This window comes from Pantherophis guttatus, chromosome 1, assembly GCF_059756535.1.
Source record: "Pantherophis guttatus breed Tessera chromosome 1, ASM5975653v1, whole genome shotgun sequence".
In the NCBI taxonomy this organism is placed as follows: domain Eukaryota; kingdom Metazoa; phylum Chordata; class Lepidosauria; order Squamata; family Colubridae; genus Pantherophis; species Pantherophis guttatus.
The window spans coordinates 346924394-346946033 of record NC_142063.1 but is presented as its reverse complement, the minus strand read 5'-3'; the positions used below and the strand labels follow the sequence as shown (position 1 = coordinate 346946033).

Here is a 21640-nt window from a genome sequence, read left to right as displayed (position 1 = left end):
CTTGGGGCTCTTCGGAGCTTGCAGACCTTTCATGAGCCAACTAGATAACATCATCAGTGCTAAAAGGGAAGAGGAAGGGGAGGAGGAGGAGGAAGAGGAAGAAGAAGGAGGAGGGGAGGAGGAAGAAGGAGGAAGAGGAGGAAGAGGAAGAGGAAGAAGGAGGAGGAGAAGGAAGTGGAAGAGGAAGAAGGAGGAGGAGGAGGAAGAGGAAGAGGAGGAGGAGGAAGAGGAAGAAGGAGGAGGAGGAGAAGGAAGTGGAAGAAGGAGGAAGGAGGAGGAGGAAGGAGGAGGAAGAAGAGGAGGAGGAGGAGGAGGAAGAGGAAGAAGGAGGAGGAAGAGGAAGAAGGAGGAAGAAGAGGAGGAGGAGGAAGAGGAAGAAGAAGAAGCAGGAGGAGGAGAAGGGAGGAGGAAGAAGGAGGAGGAGGAGGAAGAGGAGAAGAAGGAAGAGGAGGAGGAGGAAGAGGAGGAAGAGGAAGAAGGAGGAGGAGAAGGAAGTGGAAGAGGAAGGAGGAGGAGGAAGAGGAGAAGAAGGAAGAGGAGGAGGAGGAAGAGGAGGAAGAGGAAGAAGGAGGAGGAGGAGAAGGAAGTGGAAGAGGAAGGAGGAGGAGGAGGAGAAGGAAGGGGAAAAAGGAGGAAGAGGAAGAGGAGGAGGAGGAAGAGGAAGAAGGAGGAGGAGGAGAAGGAAGGGGAAAAAGGAGGAGGAGGAGGAAGAGGAAGAAGGAGGAGGGAGAGGAAGAAGGAGGAAGAAGAGGAGGAGGAGGAAGAGGAAGAAGAAGGAGGAGGAGGAGGAGCCCCATCAGTGGATGGTGGGGGAGCACTAGAAAGGAGTCAAAAGCCAGAAACACCACCCAACATCATTATTTCGACATTTTGGGGTGTGCTTTTTTTTTTTTTTTGCTGGCCTCGCTTTCCCTCTTAGCAATTTTCTCTTGTAATGGCTAATTGCAGGGTGTGGGTTGTTTTTATTTTGTTTTTCCCTCTTTGATTGCACTCGTCTTCCTATTTCAAGCCTTTTTCTGCCTGTCAGGTACGCCCGGAGCTCCAGGAAGGAACCGAGCGAGTCCGTAAATCCATCAGAGATCCGTCCGAGCAGCAGCTCCTTTCAAACCGTAATAAACAGTCCCCTTTTGAATCATCACCTTTTCCATTTTCGTTCCCTGAATTCATTCATTGCACAGCAGCTGCAGACACAATGCGAACAGCCACGGGGTCTCTCAATCTGTGCAATTTTTAAGAAGAGTGGACTTCAACTCCCAGAATTCCCCACCCCAGCATGGGGAATGGCTGGGGAATTCTGGGAATTGAAATCCACCCGTCTCCAAGTTGCTAAAAAATAGTTCTAAAATGTCCCACCTGCACCAAACACTCGGCTGGGGACCACAATTCCCAGCATTCGGAATAACAGAAGTTGGAAGGGACCTCAAGAGGTCTTCTAGTCCAACCCCGTGCTCAGGCAGGAAACCCTATAAGCATTCCCCGGCCTGTCCGAAAGGTGCTTTTTTTCAGGAGGCAACTGGACTTCCTTATTTTTTTTTCTTTTGAAGATGTTTCGCTTCTCATCCAAGAAGCTTCTTCGGCTCTGACCGGATGTTGGGGAAAGGAAGGATTGATACTCCTTGCAGACAGCTGGTCATTTGCATCCTTTTAGAGGGTCATTTAAGGACCAGGAGGTTTATCTGTGTCCTCAGGGTCAGCTGAGTAGTGCAAATGATTCCAGCGTAGTCTGCAATTTTTTCCCTCCGGAAATCCGTTCCTATGGATTGGATTTCCAGAGGATTCAGGTGTGGGAGTAGGAATGGATTTCCAGAGGAAGAAATTGGAACCATTTGCACCACTCAGGTGACCCTGAGGACACAGGTAAATCCCCAAGTGGCTTCAACGACCCTCTAAAACAGTGTTTCTCAACCTTGGAAGCTTGAAGATGGGTGGACTTCAACTCCCAGAATCCCCCAGCCAGCGCTGCTGGCTGGGGGATTCTGGGAGTTGAAGTCCACCCATCTTCAAGCTTCCAAGGTTGAGAAACACTGCTCTAAAAAGGATGCAAATGACCAGCTGTCTGCAAGGAGTATCAATCCTTCCCTTCGCCCACCATTCGGTCAGAGCCGAAGAAGCTTCTTGGATGAGAAGGGAAACGTCTTCAAAAGAAAAAAAAAACCCCCAGAAAATCCAGTTTGCCTCCTGAAAAAAAGCACCTTTGGGACGTGACCTGGACGACGGAGAATCACCACAGACGTTCCCCAGCCTCCATATTCAGAGGGTGCCTGATGGAAACGGAAACGGGCCAACTCGCCGCGGCCAACTCAACTCCGTTTCATAATTTAAAACGAACTTTAAAAATGACTCTTTAACTTTTTGTCGTTCACGTCTCATTCTGCCCCTCCCTTTTTCGCATCCGTTCTTGAGCGGTTCGATTCCCACCGTCATCTCTTGGATGCAGGTAATCCTCAACTTACAACCGGCGCCAATAAAAGAGAGTGATTTACGGCCGCTTTTCACACTTAATGACCGTTGCGGCAGCTCCGTGGTCAGGCGGTCAAAATTTGGATGCTTGGCAACGGGCTCGTATTTATGACGGTCCCGGAGTGTTCTAACTTTTGGTCGCTGAGCGGATGGTTGTAAGGCGAGGACGGCCTGTACTCAAGGGTGGGTTGTGGTTCTGAGCAGCCGTACCTTGTCCCAAAAGAAGAGGTAGGACTGGCTGAACTCAAACTCCTCGATGTTCAGCTTCTTCATGAGTGGCAGGCGCATCACATTCAGGCAGGAAAAGATCCAGCAGCGTCCTGAAGACCAGAAGGGGGAAAAAGAGAGATGGACAAGGAAGGAGGTTTAATGTGCCAGGAAAAACAGAGGAAGTCCTAAAGGTGATTTTAGGCAATTCGACTTTTCCTGGCTTTCTTTTTCCCTTTGAATACGTTTCGCTTCTCATTCAAGAGGCTTCTTCAGTTCTTCAGAGAGAGGGATGGGGGGGGAAGGAAGGAAGGAAGGAAGGAAGGAAGGAAGGAAGGAAGGAAGGAAGGAAGGAAGGACAAAGACAAAGAAAATGAAAGAAAGAGAGAAAGAAAAAGAATGTGAAAGAGAAATGAAAGAGAGAAAGAAAGAAAAAGAGAAAGACAGACAGAAGGAAAATGAAAGAAAAAGAGAGAAGGAAAGTGAAAGAGAAAGAAAAGAGAGAAAGAAAAAGAAAGAAGGAAGAAGGAAGGAAAGAAAGAGAAAGAAAGAAAAAGACAGAAAGACAGACAGAAAGAAAGAGAAAGAAAAAAAGGGAAAGAGGGAGGAAGGGAAAGAGAGAGAGAGAGAAAGAAAGAAAGAAAAAGAAAGAAAAAGAAAGTCAGAGAAAGAAGAAAGAGAGGGAAAGAGAGAGAAAGAAAGAAAAAGAAAGAAAGAAAGAAAGGAAGAAAGAAAGAAAGAAAGAGAAAGAAAAAAAGAGGGGAAGAGAGGGAGGAAGGGAAAGAGGGAGAGAGAGAAAGAAAGAAAGAAAAAGGAAGAAAAAGAAAGTCAGAGAAAGAAGAAAGAGAGGGAAAGAGAGAGAAAGAAAGAAAAAGAAAGAAAGAAAAAGAAAGAAAGAAAGGAAAAGACAGAAAGACAGACCGAAAGAAAGAGAAAGAAAAAAAAGAGGGAAAGAGAGGGAGGAAGGGAAAGAGAGAGAAAGAAAGAAAGAAAGAAAGAAAGACAGACAGAAAGAAAAAGAGGGAGAGAGAGAGAGAGAGAGAGAGAGAGAGAGAGAGAGAGAAAGAGAGAGAGAGAGAGAGAAAGAAAGAGTTTAGAGTTTATTGGATTTCTATACCGCCCTTCTCCCGGGGGACTCAGGGCGGTGTACAGCCACATTAAAACACATTAATTTATAAAATTTAAAACCAATTAAAACAAATATATACAATTTGGCCCTCAATTAAAACACACATAGAAAGAAAGAAAGGAAGGAAGGAAGGAAGGAAGGACTGACGAACATCCCATCTTAGTAGCCAAGCGGGAACCCTCAGGGAGAGCCTTAACCACCGTGTTACTGATTTAACAACCGCAGCGACTCACTTAACAACTGTGGCAAGCTAAGTCGTAAAATAGGGCAAAAAACCCCACTGTCTCATTTAGCAGCAGAAACTTGTGCCACAAACTTGGGCTCAGTTACGGTCGTACGACAAGGGCTGCCACCTGGAGCATAGAAAACACTCAGCAACATAAATCTGGGGGCTCAGGTGTGGTCATAACTCGAGGACTACCACAACTTAGTCCACAATTTACAGGAGTTCATTTAGTGACTGTTCAAAGTTACAACGGCACTGAAAAAAAAAAATATACAATTTTTCAAACTTAACAACGGTGGGAACATTCCCGTGCCCACGTGATCAAAACTGCTAGCTGATTTGACAACCGATTCATATTTATGACGGTCGCAGTATCCCCGGGGGTGTGTGTGTGTCACATGATTCCCCTTTGATGACCTGACAAGCAAAAGTCAATGTGGGGGGGGGGGGAAGCCAGATTCACTTTACAACTGGGTTACTAACATAACGATGGCAGCGACTCACTTAACAATTGTGGCAAGAAAGGTCATAAAAGGAGGCAAAACTCACTTGTCTCGCTTAGCAACCGGAAATTTTGGGCTCGGTTTGCGGTCGTAAGTTGAGGACCTTCCGTAAGGGTTTTTTAAAAAAAAACTTTTAAAACTTGGCTGAGTTCCAGAGCCTGGGGCGCTGAATGCGTTGAGAGCCTGGTTTCTTAATAACTGTTAATTGTCTAATTATCTTGGCTGCTGCATAAATTCAGCTTGGATGTTTTTTTAATTTGTTTAAATGTATTTAATTGTTTTAATATACTTAGAACTTGTCGGCCGGCCAGAGTCGCTGGATTAAGATGGGTATAAAAACTGAATAAATAAAAATAACAAAATGTTTTGCCTGATGGTTACAATCTGGGGTGGGGGTGGAATGGGGGAGACCCAGCAGGTGGGTGTAGCCCCCTCCTCTTTCAGGTAGAGCCCGGTCTGAGCAGGTTTACAAAAATATAATTGTTAAAAAAAGTTATAGCTAGTCCTCGATTTACAACATTTTGTTTAATGAACCTTCAAAGTTACGATGGCCCTGAGAAAAAATGACTTGTGACCGTTTTTTCTACACTTAATGACTTTCTCAGGTCACCTGATCAAAATTCAGGATGCTTGGCAACTGCTTCGTATTTATGACGGTCACAGTGTCCCAGGGTCATGCGAGCTTCCCCAAGTCAATGGGGGGAAGTCAGATTCACTTAACAACCGTGTGATTGGCTTAACCGCTGCGGCGGTTCAACTTAACGACTGGGTCAAAGAAAGGTGGGAAAACGGGGCAGAACTCGCTTTAACGACTGTCTCGCTTAGCAACTGAACCTTTCTCTGGCTCTATTCATCATCTTTTAATAACCCCATAATCTCTTGCAGGGTGGAGTCTGGGCAAATGAATGGAGCTGAGTGTTTACTGGCCGGATGCCCTTCCTGTCACCAATGCGGAGTTTTGTTCGGCAAATATATTCCCATTGTGCCCAGAGAGAGAAATATCTGCCTCTACCTACGATCGAACTCACAGCCTCCTGGGTGGTGAGGCCAGAGCTCCACCTCTAGGCCAGTGCGCCACTCCTTTCTGTGGCTCGATTGCGGTCGCAAATCGAGGACTAGGCTGTAGCAGTGGGCAGCAGTTTACCTGAATTCTTCTGGTTGGAGACCGGCTTCCCTTCGGCCGGTACCGCGTGCTGGAAAACCTGCAGGGTGTTTTGGACAGTGTCTCGGTCAAGGCTTCCATCCAGGAGGTCCGTCGACGTAGCCACATTCTGGGCCAAGAGATAGCGAGGTTCCCCTTTCAAGGCTTTGAGGAACGCGCCAGATTTCTTCAAGCTTAAGCCTGTATAATTAAAAAGGAAAAAAAAAAAAAAGAACATAGCATAATAAGGGAGTTTTGAAGGGACCTCAGAGGTCTTCTAGTCCAGCCCCCTGTTCAAGCAGAAGACACTAGATAATAGATAGAAAAGAATTTTTTATTGGCCAAGTGTGATTGGACACACAAGGTGCATACGCTCTCAGTGTACATAAGATACGTTCATCAAGAATCATAAGGTACAACACTTAATAAGTGGCTGTCTAGTCTCTTCTTAAAAACCTCCAGTGATGAAGCACCCACAACTTCTAGTGGCAAGCTGTTCCACTGGTTACTTGTCTTCACTGCTGGGAAGTTTCTCCTTAATATAATAATAATCAGAATAGAATGAGTTGGAAGGGACCTTGGAGGTCTTCTAGTCCAGCCCTCTGCTCAAGTGATCCTATACCATTTCAGACAACTGACTGTCCAGTTTCTTCTTTAAAAACCTCCAGTGATGAAGCACCCACAACTTCTGGTGGCAAGCAGTTCCACTGGTTAATTGTCCTCACTGTCAGGAAGTTTCTCCTCAATTCTAGGTTGCTTCTCTCCTTGATTAGTTTCCAACCATTGTTTCTTGTCCTGCCTTGAGGACAATACAATAATTGTATTTATGCAATACAATAATTTGTATACTTTATACAATAATTTGACCCCCTCTTCTTTGGGGCAGCCCCTCAAATACTGGAATGCTGCTATTGTGCCACCCCCTAATTTTCTTTTCTTTAGACAAACTCAATTCTTCGTATGTTTTAGCCTCCAGCCCCCTACTCATCTTTGTTGCTCTTCTCTGCACTTTTTCCAGAGTCTCAACATCTTTTCTGCATCGTGGTGACCAAAACTGGATGCAGGATTCCAAGTGTGGCCCAACAGTGGTTTTTTTTTCAAGAGTCAACTGGATTTTCTGAGACTTCTCCCCCCAAAAAAGTCCAGTTGCCTCTTGAAGAAAGCACCTTTAATTTAATTAATTTTAATTAATTAAATTTATATGCCGCCCCTCTCCGAAGACTCAGGGTGGCTAATGGGACAATCATGAACGGGATGACTGAGAATCTCCAGAGACCTATTCCAAATGCAGTCTTACTAAAGCTTTGTAAAGCTGTACTAGAACTTCTTGTGATTTTGATTTTAATCCCTCTATGAATGCAGATAATAGATAAAGATAAGTGAGTGCAAAGCCACGTTTTGGAGAAAAATATTCCCTGGTTTTGAGATTGCTGCTTCCAGAGGTGTGAATTCTCAAAGAGTTATCGTAACAAAGCCGGTTGAGAAATTTTAATTCCGTGACGGGCGAGGGTTTAACGTACAGCGGGAGGGCTAAAAATGTGGTTTTTTACGTGGCCCCACCTTCCAGCTGCCCACGTTTTAACTCTGCTTTCAGGGTTGGCTTCCGCTGCTCGTTGGATCGCCTTACGTGTCACACTCCCTTTTGTGCAGCTCTTAAAAAAGCAGGAAAACAAGGACAAAGGACAAATCCCAAATATTTATCCGCCTCTCCAATTTGCAGAGCTGTCCCCTTCTTACCAACGTGACGGATTTGAACTGTAAAAACGAAACCATCCCAAACGTAGCACTGATGACATTACCTAGTTTGAATTGCGAAACTTCTGCAAGGAAACCACCAAGCTCAGAGGATCCCACAGTTCAACCCCGAGCAACGAATATTCTCTTTTATTGGAATATTGGAAAAACACACCGCAAACCGTAAAATAGAGATAGAAAAAGCATGGGATATAGTTTTAAAAGCCACCCATCCAACTGAATACTCTGGAAATGAATTGCCGATGTCAAGAGTCATAGCTAGCATATTCTTATTTTTCTCCCCGGATTTCTGGGAGGGGAGCGATGGGTCCAAAGAGGATAATAAAAGAAATGATTTATAGAATTTAATACATTAATTCTTTAATACGGTCTTATTCTTTGGGGGGACAATTTCACAGTCCCAGAAATTGAAGGAGGATCATGAAGATGTCGCACACATACCATCCATTGTAAATTTATGTACAGGTAGTCCTTGACTTATGGCCACAACGGAGCCCAAAATTTACGTTGTTGAGTGAGACATTGGTTAAGTGAGTTTTGCTCCATTTTTGGGACTTTTTCTTGCCACCGTTGTTAAGGGAATGACTGCACTTACATCAGCAACCCGGTCGTTAAATGAATCGCATTGACTCTGCTTGTCAAAAGGTTGCAAAAGGAGATCATGGGACACACACATACACACCCCGGGGACGCTTCGACCGTCGTAAATACGAGACAGTGGCCAAGTGTCTGAATTTTGATCCCGCGACCACAGGGAGGCTGCCACGGTCAAAAATGGGGGAAATTGTCACTTTTTTTCAGTGCTGTTGCAACTTTAGACACTAAACGGACGGTTGTAAGTCGAGGACTGCCTGTATTGTAAATTTTATGTATTTTTTTCTTTCTTTCTGCAATCGGCATCAATATGAACCCCAATTTTGGGATGGCATCCGATTGTTCCATTGAGCCCCCTCTCCTCAAACTACCTCCATTTTGCTGCACCCCAAAACTGCGCCTGCCCAAAAAACCACCCCAAATTTAGGTGTTTCGTTTGCTTTTAAATTATTATTTTTTAAAAATCTTTTAATTTTTTTTTAAAAGGCATGGGGGGGGGAACTTCAACTCCCAGAATTCTTTGCTGGCTGGGGAATTCTGGGAGTTTAATTTCAACCCCCTCCCCCCTTTTAAAGTAGCCAGTTGGGTGTGGGGAAAACAAGATTTAAATTGGGATGAAAAGTTAAATACGGAGCATAAGGAAGATTTAGGCTCTGCTTTTATTTTGGGGGGTGGGTGGGTCTATTTTTAGGCTTCATAGCCCCCCCCCCCGCCTCATTCGCAAGCGGGCTAGAGGCAGAAAGCACTCTGAACATGCTCAGAGGCACGCTCGTCATTCGCCCCCCCCCCCACCGCGGGATGAGCCCTCGCCAACGGGCCAACCGCCGTCCCCATAGCAACCCCGGCCTCGCCCCCCCTCTCTCCGCCGTCCCCATGGCAACGCACCTGGGACGCACATCGCGAGCCCTCCGGGCAGAACAGCCGCCGCCGCCTCGCCACCAACGAGCCGGGCGCCGGAAGCGGCGTTTATATAGCCTCGGAAGCAGGAAGTGGCCCCGCGACGGGGGGCGGCGGTGGTCAATCCTGGGCGCGCGCGGCGCGCTCCGGCTTCGCGAAGGAGGGAGGGAAGGGAAAAGAAAGGGCGGGGCTGCTCTTAAAGGGCCCGCGCACGATTTTCTTCAGGGCGTGGGGAGGAGGAGGAGGAGGAAAAGTTGGGGTGCTGCCAGCAAAAGCAACAGGGAGGGAGGGAGGGGATGGTGGGGAAGGGGCTCGCTCGGCCCAGGGGGGGACCTGCTTGGTGAATGTGGGCCAGGCCTTCTCAGACCATCCTACCTTGCAGGGTGGTTGGTGAGCAGATCTAAAAGGGGTTCCTAAGGATAAGATCTTTCATATCCATATCTGTCTGTCTGTCTGTCTGTCTACCTAACTATCTCTAGCTATCAATCTATCAATCTACAAATATCTATCTAGTCATTATCTATGTATCATCTTTCCATTATATATCTATCTATATCTATCCTATTCTATCTAATCTATCTATCATCTATCTCTATCTTCTATCTATCGTCTCTCTCTCTCATCTCCCTATCTTCTGTCTATTTATCTAACTATCATCTATCTCTATCTATCTATCTATCTATCTATCTATCTATCTATCCTATTCTATCTTATCTATCTATCTATATCTATCTATCTATCCTATTCTATCTATCCTATTCTATCTAATCTATCTATCTATCATCTATCTCTATCTTCTATCTATCTATCATCTCTCTCTCTCTCATCTCTCTATCTTCTGTCTATTTATCTAACTATCATCTATCTCTATCTATCTATCTATCTATCTATCCTATTCTATCTTATCTATCTATCTATATCTATCTATCTATCCTATTCTATCTATCCTATTCTATCTAATCTATCTATCTATCATCTATCTCTATCTTCTATCTATCATCTCTCTCTCTCTCATCTCTCTATCTTCTGTCTATTTATCTAACTATCATCTATCTCTATCTATCTATCTAATCAATCAATCTATCTATCCTATTCTATCTATCTATCTATCTATCTATCTATCTATCTATCTATCTATATCTTCTATTTCTCATCTCTCTCTCATCTATCTTCTATTTATCTCTATCGTCTATCTCTATCTATCCTATTCTATCTATCTATCTCTATCCTATTCTATCTTATCTATCTATATATCTCTATCCTATTCTATCTAATCTATCTATCTATCTCTATCCTATTCTATCTAATCTATCTATCTATCTATCTATCTATCTATCTATCTATCTATCTATCATCTATCTATATCTATCATCTATCTATCTCTATCTTCTATTTATCTATCATCTCTCTCTCTCATCTCTCTCTATCTTCTATCTATTTATCTAACTATCATCTATCTATCTATCTAATCTACCTACCATGTCTGTCTTATCTTATCCTATCCTAACTTGGGAGGTGTACCCCAGGGGGACGGTTCCAGGGACCTCATAGCACCAGAAACCTCAAAAAACCGTGCCAAGAGAATCAAGCCAGCCCTTCCCCCTTCTAAGAAAACCAAGAAGCACCAGCTGAAAGAAAAACACAGAGCAGCCCTGGACAATAGAAATACTTAAGTAGAGCCATTAAGATAAGGGGAATCAGGATAAAAATAACTAAACTTAATAAATAAACCAAAAAAAAAAAAATGGTGGCATTTTGCAAAATAAACCTGGCGCTGAGCAGTGGGTGGGTCTAAATGACCTTAAGGTTGACTTCTGAAACAGGGTTGCCCCCCCCAATTTTAGGATAAATCCCCAGACAAATTGGAACTGCCACAACGCCCCTTGGAAACCCATCGGTTTTTCCACCCGTTGCCTGCGCTGTGCCTTGGGAATGTGAAGCAACATTATTACGCCCTTTATGGCTGTGCATTATTGTTCTTCTCCACCCAGCATGAAGCGCAATTCTGGGAACAGGGCAACCTTTCATCCTGCGGCCTCTCCCTTTGCAAAGGCACTTCTGCGTGGGTGCAATTTGCAAATTTGCAAATCCGTATTCTGAAGGCGGTCTAGAAAGTTGCCTTCCTCCACTTCAGGGGCTGGCAGAGGGGAGTGGGAGGCGTCTACCTGTTCTTGAAAGCCCCTGAAGGCAGGGCAAGAAGGAACAACGGATGAAAATTAATCAAGGAGAGAAGCAACCTGGAATTAAGGAGGGATTTCCTGACAGGACATTTGTCAGGACATTTAACCAGTGGAACGGCTTGCCACCAGAAGTTGTTTGTGCTCCATCACTGGAGGTTTTCAAGAAGAGACTGGACAGCCATTTGTCTGAAATGGCATAGGGTTTCACCTGCTTAAGCAGGGGGCTGGACTAGAAGACCTCCAAGGTCCCTTCTAGTCCTATGCTTGTATGATTCAGGAAGGAAGGAAGGAAGGAGAGAGGGAAAGGGAAATAATAGGAAGGAAGGGAGGAGGAAGGGAGGGAAAGGGAAAACAAAGAAGGAAGGAGGGAAGGAAGGAAGGAAAGAGGGAGAGAGGGAAAGTGAAATAATAGGAAGGAAGGAGGGAAGGAAGGAGGGAAAGGGAAAACAAGGAAGGAAGGAGGGAAGGAAGGAAGGAGGGAGAGAGGGAAAGTGAAATAATAGGAAGGAAGGAAGGAGAAAGGGAGGGAAAGGGAAAACAAGGAAGAAGGAAGGAAGGAGGAAGGAAGGAGGGAAAGGGAAAACAAGGAAGGAAGGAGGGAAGGAAGGAGAGAAAGGGAAAACGGATGGATGGATGGATGGAAGGAAGGAGGGAAGGAAAGAGGAAGGGATGGTGGGATGAAAGGAAGGAAAGGGAGAGAGTGAAAGATAAAAAGAAAGAAAAAAGGAAAGAGAAGAAAGAAAGAAAGAAAGAAAAAAAGAAAGAAAGAAGAAAGAGTCAATCAGTGGAAGCTGGTCAGAGACAGATCCAATCTAGAACTAAGGAGAAATTTCTTGAGAGAAAATTAAGCAAAGGAACTGCTTGTCTGCTGAAGTTGTCGATGCTCCATCACTGTCTGGGATGGATTAAGGACTGCAGGGGGTTGGACTAGAAGACCTCTTAAAGGTCCCTCCCAGCCCTAGGAGTCTATGAATTCCATAAGCCAGTCCCGGATTCCAACTACCATCAACGCTGTGGATGGAGCAGGAAAGGAGTAGATGAAAAGATGGTGCAGGTTTCTTTTTTTTTCCTGCTCCTACGCCTTTCTTTCGCTGGGAATTCACTCTGGCTTCGAGGGGAAAAAACAAAACCTATTTATTACCTCCTTCAGATTTAATTGAGGGTTAATTTTGATTTGCTCAGGGATAAGCAATTCCCAGGTTAGAATCTTTTTGAGCTTCTGGCTAAATATTCAAGGCTGTTAATCAGGATGCAGGGATTCACATCCCGTCTTTTCCCCCCAGTCTCGCTTTCCCATGGACTACTAAACCATCGTGCTTATTTTTTGTTTTAATTTAGTTACTTAATTAAAAAACCCTTTTTAGTATTGTCTCTCAACCTTGGCAAGTTTAAGACAGGTGGACTCCCAACTCCCGAAATTCTAGTTCCCACCATCATCAAGTTATCCTTTCTTGTGTTGGGAATGACTGGTTCTTCTTGTTTGATGTCCATCTTTTGACACAACCTGGGTAACATTCCGGTGACGTAAGGGCCGGTCTTGGTATACGAGTCTTTCTTGGTGATAACCATCTTCCAGGATCCACTGTTTGTGTTCCTGGCTTTTGATCATTGGGAGAGAAAAAACTAAAATTAAAGCACGACGATGTCAGCCAACTAAGCTGCTTTAACCTGCATTGTTTATTTGTCACCGTTTACCTTGTCCAGGAGAACAAATTGTTCCCGTGTAGACCAACAGAGGCGAATACGATCAGGACATGACAGCTCTTTTCACTTCTTTTTTCCTTTTTTCTTTTTTTTATACAGCACTTGTATTACAGGGCTTATTGTCCATTCTCTTTTCTTTTTCTTAAAATTCGCAAAAGAGAGGAGAGAGAAAGGATCTATTTATTTCTTTCCGATCCTTTAATCAATCTTGGGGTAATTTCTTTCATTTTTAAAATTTTCCAAATTATTTTCCAAGTAGTTTTATTCAAAAGTCACTTTTATATTCGGGATTTTGTCCCTTTAAAATTACGCTTCAACATCCTCTTTTCTTCCCCCCATGCTCATTAGCCGCTGTTTTTTCGCTAGGGGTCTTCAGGTTTAATTTTTTTTTTTTAATTGTGAGTTGGCTGTCACCCACCCGGCTTCAAAAACTCTGTTCCATTCACCGCTCCTGCTCAATGCTTAGTCCCGTTGCCCCAGCTTCGTGACAGCCGCAATGACTGCCGCCCCCCACCGCCAAGTCGTAGAGAGCTTCCTCTGACCTTCGAGTAACTTGCCTGTTCCTCTTGGTCTTCTGAGGTACCTCCCCTTCATCCCCATCCCTACAGGAAGGTTCGAAGACCCCTTGGTGACGGTTCGTCAATCTGGGTTTTTGAGGAGCTAATCGGAGCCCGCTAATTCCCTGACTGTCTCGCCGCGATGCTTCCGGTTGAATCCTGTTCACATTTAACATTGATCACATGTAAAGAAGGTGTTGAGACTCTGGAAAGGGTGCGGAGAAGAGCAACGAAGATGATTAGGGGACTGGAAGCTATAAAGCAGACGAAAAACGATTGCTGGAATTGGGTATGTCTAGATTAATGATAAGAAGGACCAAGGGGGACATAATAGCATCTTCCAGTATTTGAGGGGCTGCTCCAAAGAAGAGGGGGGGGAGTCAATCTGTTCTCCAAAGCACCAGAAGGCTGGACAGGAAGCAAGGAATGGAAATTAATCAAGGAGAGAAGCAGCCAGGAATTAAGGAGAAGTTTCCTGACAGTGAGAACAATTGATCAGTGGAACAACTTGCCACCAGAAGTTGTGGGGGCTCCAATAATGGAGTTTTCAAGAAGAGATTGAACATTTGTCAGGAATGATATAAGGTCTCCCACTTGTGCAGAAGGTTGGAGCAGAAGACCTCCAAGGTCCCTTACAACTCTGTTATTCTATTATTCTAGAGAAGGAAGAAAAGAAGGAAGGGAGGGAGGGAGGGAGGGAGGGAGGGAGGGAGTGAGGAATTAGGAAGCAAGAGTGAGGGAGGAGATGGGAATGAGAGGAAGAAAGGAGGGAGGGACGGAGGGAGGAAGGAAGGAAGCTGTGGTGGAGCTGCGGTTAGAATGCAGTATTACAGGCTGACTCTGCCAACAGCCAGCAAGTTCAGTCCTGACCAGCTCAAGATTGACTCAGCCTCCCATCCTTGAGGTGTCAGTGAAATGAGGACCCAGAATGTTGGGGGAAAGAGGCTGACTCTGTAAACCGCTTAGAGAGCGCTGTAAAAGCCCTGTGAAGCGGTATATAAGTCTTAAGTGCTATTGCTTAGGGAGGGAGGGAGGGAGGGAGGAAGAAAGGGAGGGAGGAAGCAGGGAGGGAGGGAGGAAGGAAGGAAGCAGGGAGGGAGGAAGGAAGGAAGGAAGAAAGCAGGGAGGGAGGAAGGAAGGAAGGAAGCAGGGAGGGAGGAAGGAAGGAAGGAAGGAAGCAGGGAGGGAGGGAGGGAGGAAGCAGGGAGGGAGGGAGGAAAGAAGGAAGGAAGGAAGGAAGCAGGGAGGGAGGAAGGAAGGAAGCAGGGAGGAAGGAAGGAAGGAAGGAAGCAGGGAGGGAAGAAGGAAGGAAGGAAGCGAGGGAGGGAGGGAGGAAGGAAACAGGAAGGGAGGAAGGAAGGAAGGAAGCAGGGAGGGAGGGAGGGAGGAAGGAAGGAAACAGGGAGGGAGGGAGGTAGGAAGGAAGGAAGAAAGGAAGGAAGCAGGGAGGGAGGAAGGAAGGAAGGAAGAAAGCAGGGAGGGAGGAAGGAAGGAAGGAAGAAAGGAAGGAAGCAGGGAGGGAGGAAGGAAGGAAGCAGTGAGGGAGGGAGGAAGGAAGGAAGGAAGCAGGGAGGGAGGAAGGAAGGAAGCAGGGAGGGAGGGAAGAAGGAAGGAAGCAGGGAGGGAGGAAGGAAGGAAGCAGGGAGGAAGGAAGAAAGGAAGGAAGGAAGCAGGGAGGGAAGAAGGAAGGAAGGAAGCGAGGGAGGGAGGGAGGAAGGAAACAGGGAGGGAGGGAGGAAGGAAGAAAGGAAGGAAGCAGGGAGGGAGGAAGGAAGGAAGGAAGGAAGAAAGGAAGGAAACAGAGGAAGGAAGGAAGGAAGGAAGGAAGGAAAGAAGGAAGGAAGGAAGCTAGCTGTGGTGGTGCAGTGGTTAGAATGCAGTATTGCAGGCTGACTCTCAAGGTTGACTCAGCCTTCTAAGGTTGGTCAAATGAGGACCTGGGCTGTTTGGGGGAAAATGCTGACTCTGAAACCCTCTCAGAGAGGGCTGTAAAAGCCCTGGGAAGCTACAAAGGTGCACGTCACTCAACCCATGCCTTGTCTCCCGCATCATCCAAAGGCCTCCGTTGTCGGGCACCTCTGCGCATTAAGAAGGCCACAGTTGTGAAAAGAAGGCAGCACAAAATCCTGCCAACTTTTTCAGTCTGTGCCAGACACACAAACGAAACAAAGGGAGTCATTTCTCCATCGTTAGCCTGGCGGGCAAGGAAGACATTAAAGCAGCCTCCCTTAGTCAGCCAGTCATTACCAAACCCATGTTCACAACTCTTTCACAACATTTCTTCAAAGTGGTGAGGCCATACGCCTGGTGCAAACATGGAAACCGGTTCGTTGTTTCCTAACTGGTTTTGAAGCCTGTTTAGTCCAAATCAGTCAATAAAGCCCATAAGACAGCATCTGTTTTGACGGTGGATAAATTATCAGCCAGCATTAACAGAGAGATACAATCAAGATCAAGGGGGGTACTAATACCACTCTATAAAGCCTTAGTAAGGCCACACGTGGAATCCGGCATCCAGTTTTGGTCCCCACACTATAAAAAAGATGTTGAGACTCTAGAAAGAGTGCAGAGAAGAGCAACCAGGATGATGATGGAACCGGAGGATAAAACATACGATGAACGGTTGCAGGAACTGGGCATGGCTGGTCTAGGGAAGAGAAGGACCAGGGTAGACAGGAGAGCACAGTGATGGCTAACCTTTTTGCCATCGCGTGCCAGGAAGGGGAGGCGGGGGAGGTTCACGAGCGTGCACGTGCCCACAACCATAATTCTATGCACCCCACCCTGCGCATGAATGCATGACCCCCCTCCCCGCCCCCCGCTCCTGTCATACAATGGCCCGGTAGGCCCATTTTTCTTTCTCACTTGGCTCCAGATCCTCTCTATGCATCTGGGGAGGGCAAAAACAGCCTTCCCCACCCCCTCGGAGGCCCAAAATGGCTCGTTTCCCAACTTCCGGTTGGGCAGGAAGTGACATTTTTTGTTGTCCCCAGCCTCCAGAGACTCCTAGTGAGGCTGAGCTGGCGTGCCAGGTGACATGACTCCATGTGCCACCTGTGGCACGCGTGCCATAGGTTCGCCATCACGGGGATAGCATCTTCCAATAATTTGAGGGGCTGCTACAGAGAGGAGGAAGGGGGTCAAGCTGTTTTCCAAAGCACCCGAAGGTAGACAAGGAACAATGGATGGAAACTGACCAAGGAGAGATTCAACCTGGAATTAAGGAGGAATTTCCTGACAGTGAGAAACAATCGACCCATGGGACAGAAGTTGCCTTTGGAAGTTGTGGGAGCTTCATCCCTGGAGGCTTTCAAGAAGAGACTGGACTGCCATCGGTCAGAAATAGTGTAGGGTCTCCTGCTCGGGCAGAGGGTTGGACTAGATGACCTCCAACTCTGTTAATCTATACATTTTATTGTCGCTTGAAAGTGGATCAGTTCTATATGTTAATGTTGCTTGAACACAGAGAAGTTATAAATTTGATTTATTTAAAGTTCGAAATCAAAGCAACGGTTCAACGGCGCTAAGAATTTCCTTGCAGAGAGGAAAGATTGGCCATCTGAAGCCACACGGGTCAGCTAAGAGGTTGCTCCAGAGTAAGAATTCCTTTACCTGCAAAAAAAAAAGAGTATCAAAATAGGAGCCTTGGTAGTACAGTGGTCTAAAGCACCCTGTTATTAAGACCAGCTGCCTGCAATTACTGCTGGTTCGAATCCTACCAGGCTCAAGGTCGACTCAGCCTTCCATCCTTTCTAAGGTGGGTAAAATGAGGAGCCGGTTTGTGGGGGCAATAAGCTGACTTTGTATAAAAAATATACAAAAGGATGAAGGCTATTGCTTAGCGCATTGTAAGCCACCCTGAGTCTCCGGAGAAGGGCGGCAGATAAATCAAATAAAAAATAAAATAAAATAATTCTGACTGCCAGCTCTAAAATAAATAAAGGAAGAAAAAGGAATTGATTCTTGAGCGCTCCGATTAAAAAATACAGCCAGGATAGCAACCGGTTGAGTGAAGAGCCCCAGTTTTTATTTGGGCACTGCCAGAAAGTAATTAAAGCAATTTATGAGGGCTGCCCATCGCACACCGTGACTCTGGGCAGCAAACAGGAAATTAAAACCCAAAGCAAGGCAAACAACACAATTAATGGCAATGAGATTTCAACCACAATCTGTCAATCTGTCTTGAGGCGGAGAGCCAAACCATCGTTTCATTTTGCAGTCGAGGAAAGACGAGCATGAGAAAAACAGGGCTGCCTAACCTCCCAACCCAGAGATGGAGCCCCTTTGGGACAGCCATGAGCTGAATGACTGAGAATCTCTACGGACTTTTAGCTATCCAATTTGGGATGAGCCCCCTTGGAATGGTGTGGGAGTAGGGATGGATTTCCAGAGGGAAAAAATTGCAGGTTACAGGAACTGTTTGCACCACTCAGGTGACCCTGAGGACACAGAGAAACCTCCAAGTGGCCTCCAAAGTCCCTCTAGGTAAAGGTAAAAGTTCCCCTCGCACACCTGTCCTAGTCGTTCCCGACTCTAGGGGGCGGTGCTCATCTCTGATCATGTGGCCGGCATGATTCAACGCCAAAGGCGCACAGAACACTGTTCCCTTCCCACCAAAGGTGGTCCCTATTTTCCTACTTTTTTACGTGCTTTCGAACTGCTAGGTTGGCAGAAGCTGGGACAAGTCACGGGAGCTCACCCCGTTCCGCGGCACTCGGGATTCGAACCGCTGAACTGCCGACTTTTCGATCGACAAGCTCAGCGTCTTAGCCACTGAGCCACTTAAAGACCGTCTAAAAGGATGCAAATGACCAGCTGTCTACAAGGAGTATCGATCCTTTCATTCCCCACCATCCTAGCCTAAATGGTTTTTCATTGGGATTTTAAATTTTATGGATTTGGGGGTTTTAAATTGGGAAGCTAATGATTTAATTCTTTTTAATTATCTTAACTTTTGTATTTATATGTTTTTTTAATTTTGGCTGTTCACCGCCCTGAGTCCCCTCTGGGAGAAGGGCGGTATACAAATTAAATTAATAAATAAATAAATAAATAATAAAATCCAGTCAGAGCTGAAGAAGCTTCTTGGCTCTCTAAAGGAATGTCCTTTAACAAATGTCTCACTTAACAACATGCATTTTGGGTTCAATTGTAAGTCGAAGGCTACCTGTATAGGATACCTCTCCAAATCAACTCACCAGATGTAACCGCTGTGGGAGGAAAGGTGAGAAAATGGGGCAAAACTCACTGAACAAATGTCTCACTTTAACAAAACAGAAATTTTGGAGTCAATGGTGGTCATAAGTCGAGGACTACCTGTACTGCAGTTATTAAATAAGTCACACCGGTCCTTAGGTTCCCCCAGGGTCTTTGCTTGTCAAAAGCCAGCTGGGAAGTTTGCAGTAGTGATCATCATATGATCCCAGGAAGATGGAACTGTCATAAATTCATTTTCCACCACTTCTACTGTTAACTTCTACTGTAAATGCATGCCAAACCGTTGGATTTTGATCATGGGACATTTCCTTGGGGAAATGCTGTGACGGTCGTAAGTGTGAGCACCATTTGTTGAGAAGTTATTTTTCAGTGCTGTTGTAATTTCAAATGGCGGCTAAAGGAACATTTCTAATTCAAGGACTGTCTGTCTTAGGAAATGAAGCTGCTTTTCTATTTTCTGACTAATATAGAAACGCGGCGTCTGATTACATTTATCCTGACTGGGGATTTTTTTTTTTCTGAGAAAGACACGAGTAAGAAGTAGTATCAGTAGTACTTACAGGGCAGTGTGGCTCGCAGGATCGGTTTTCTTGAAACACTACCACAAAAAGTGAAAAAGGAAAGGGAAGGGGAAAGGAAAGGGAAGGGAAGGGAAGGAAAGGAAAGGAAAGGAAAGGAAAGGAAGAAAGGGAAAGGAAGAAAGGGAAAGGGAAAAGAAAGGAAAGGAAAGGAAAAGAAAGGAAAGGAAAGGAAAAGAAAGGGAAAGGGAAAGGGAAAGGGAAAGGAAAATATAGGGAAAGGAAAGAAAAGAGGCAGAAGTGAAGGAAAGGGAAGGGAAGGGAAGGGAAGGGAAGGGAAGGAAAAGAAAGGAAAGGAAAGGAAAGGAAAGGAAAGGAATGGGGAAAGGGAAAAAAGGGGAGGAGAGCGCGAGTAGGAAAGGAATAGAAAGAAAAGAAAGGAAGGTAGGAAGGAAGGAAGGAAGGAAAGAAAGAAAGGAAAGAAAGAAAGAAAGAAAAAGGAAGGAAGGAAGGGAAGGGAGGTGAAGAAGGAAAGAAAAAGAAGTAAGGAAAGAAAGAAAGAAAGGAAAAAAGGAAGAAAAGGAAGGAAGGAAAGAAAAGGAATGTAGGAAGGAAGGAAGAAAAGAAAGAAAGAAAGAATGAAAGAAAGAAAGAAGGAAGGAAGGAAGGTGAGGAAGGAAAGAAAAAGAAGTAAGGAAAGAAAGAAAGAGAAAGAAGGAAGGAAGGAAGGAAGGAAGGTGAGGAAGGAAAGAAAAAGAAGTAAGGAAAGAAAGAAAGGAAAGAAGGAAGAAAAGGAAGGAAGGAAAGAATATATATTATATATACAGTATATAAAAAATGACCCAGAAAATTCATTGTTTATTAAATACTTATGTATGTTAATAAAAAAAGAAAGATGAACATTTGGGGCTTTAGGTTCCTCTTGGCCCAAGGCCCTGGCGAAAGGAAGCCACTCGCTCTCGGCCACTCCTTCGCCCAGATGTTAGGCAGATGTGAAGCCACCGCCCCAGGCCCATTCCCTACCTGAAGGTGCTGCATTTGGGCAGGAAGTGGGGAGCAATTAGGAAGTCCGCCTGGGGCCAGGAGGTGGATGACGGCTCCTTCCTGCTGGGTGTGTGTGTGTTTGTGCTTGTGTATTTGTGTTTCTGTTTGTACTTATATGTGTGTTTGTGTTTTTTGTGTGTGTGTTTATGTTTGTGCTTGTGTATTTGTGTTTGTGTTTGTACTTACATGTGTGTTTGTGTTTGTGTGTTTATGTTTGTGTTTGTGTATTTGTGTTTGTGTTTGTGCTTATATGTGTGTTTGTGTTTGTGTTTTGTGTGTTTGTGTTTGTACTTATATGTGTTTGTGTTTATGTTTGTGTGTGTGTTTGTGTTTATGTTTATATTTGTGTTTGTGTGTTTGTGTTTGTTTGTGTTTGTGTTTGTACTTATATGTGTGTTTGTGTTTGTGTTTGTGTGTTTATGTTTGTGTTTGTGTATTTGTGTTCGTGTTTGTGCTTATATGTGTGTTTGTGTTTGTGTGTTTGTGTTTTGTGTGTTTGTGTTTGTACTTATATGTGTGTTTGTGTTTGTGTGTTTGTGTTTATGTTTGTGCTTGTGTATTTGTGTTTATGTTTATATTTGTGTTTGTGTGTGTGTTTGTATGTGTGTTTGTGTTTGTGTGTTTGTGTTTGTACTTATATGTGTGTTTGTGTTTTGTGTGTGTGTGTTTATGTTTGTGTGTGTGTGTGTGTTTGTGTTTTGTGTTTGTGTGTTTGTGTAAAGGGATTCAAGCAAGAGCAGCACCTCCTGCCGTCAAAGCCAACTTGGAAGGTTGTTTTTTCCTGGGAGAGACTTGGGTTTCAAAAGTCAAGGGCTGAGTCACCTTCAGACATCCGAAAGGGCCGATGTAGAATTGATGGCGGAAGGAAATTGGCCTCTGGCTAGAAAAGGGGCCACCTCTTAAAAATGGGAACAAGCCCCTCCCGGGTTTTTCCTCCCTCACCCCCCCCACCCACCCCCACCAAGACAGCCTCCAGCACTGCCAACGCCTGAATTTTGGCCTGTAGAAAGAAGGGCCACGTCCTCTTGTGATAGGGGAGGCCTCGGGAGGGGCAATTTTTGTTTGAATTCTACCGCAATTTGTGTAGATTTCAGCCCCACAAAGCTCTAATTACAGGAGTCAGTCAGTCAGTCAGTCAGTCAGCCTGCCTATCTATCTATCTATCTATCTATCTATCTATCTATCTATCTATCCATCCATCCATATCTGTCTGTCTGTTTGTCTCTATCTATCTATCCATCCATCCATCCTTCTATCCAATCTATCTGTCTGTCTGTCTGTCTCTATCCATCTATCTATCCATCCATCCATCAATTATCCATCCATCCTTCTATCCATTATCTATCTATCTATCTATCTATCTATCTATCTATCTATCTATCTATCTATCCATCCATCCATATCTGTCTGTCTGTCTGTCTGTATCCATCCATCCATCCATCCATCCATCCATCCATCCATCCATCTATCCATTATCTATCTATCTATCTATCTATCTATCTATCTAT

The 21640-nt window shown here is 45.0% G+C and overlaps 2 protein-coding genes across 4 annotated transcripts in view; both read right to left on the bottom strand.

The window, feature by feature from the left end:
• Nucleotides 1-9066, bottom strand: part of BLMH (bleomycin hydrolase) — a 33182-nt gene extending 24116 nt beyond the window's left edge. Inside the window, exons 1-3 of the mRNA XM_060685578.2 lie at nt 8901-9066; nt 5670-5867; nt 2671-2780 (exon numbers count right to left, since the gene is read on the bottom strand). Of these exons, the coding sequence (XP_060541561.2) occupies nt 2671-2780; nt 5670-5867; nt 8901-8913 (321 nt within the window). The 5' untranslated portion in view covers nt 8914-9066. The remainder of the gene's footprint in view (nt 1-2670; nt 2781-5669; nt 5868-8900) is intronic.
• A 7755-nt stretch (nt 9067-16821) lies between these two features.
• TMIGD1 (transmembrane and immunoglobulin domain containing 1) overlaps nt 16822-21640 on the bottom strand; it is a 30024-nt gene continuing 25205 nt past the window's right edge. For 2 of the 3 annotated variants that reach the window (XM_060687045.2, XM_087890330.1), the window contains exons 6-7: nt 19131-19168; nt 16822-16965 (exon numbers count right to left, since the gene is read on the bottom strand). In XM_060687045.2, the coding sequence (XP_060543028.2) occupies nt 16962-16965; nt 19131-19168 (42 nt within the window). In that variant the 3' untranslated portion in view covers nt 16822-16961. Of the gene's footprint in view, nt 16966-19126; nt 19169-21640 lie in introns of those variants that run through there. The other variant, XM_087890338.1, reaches the window with a different exon arrangement.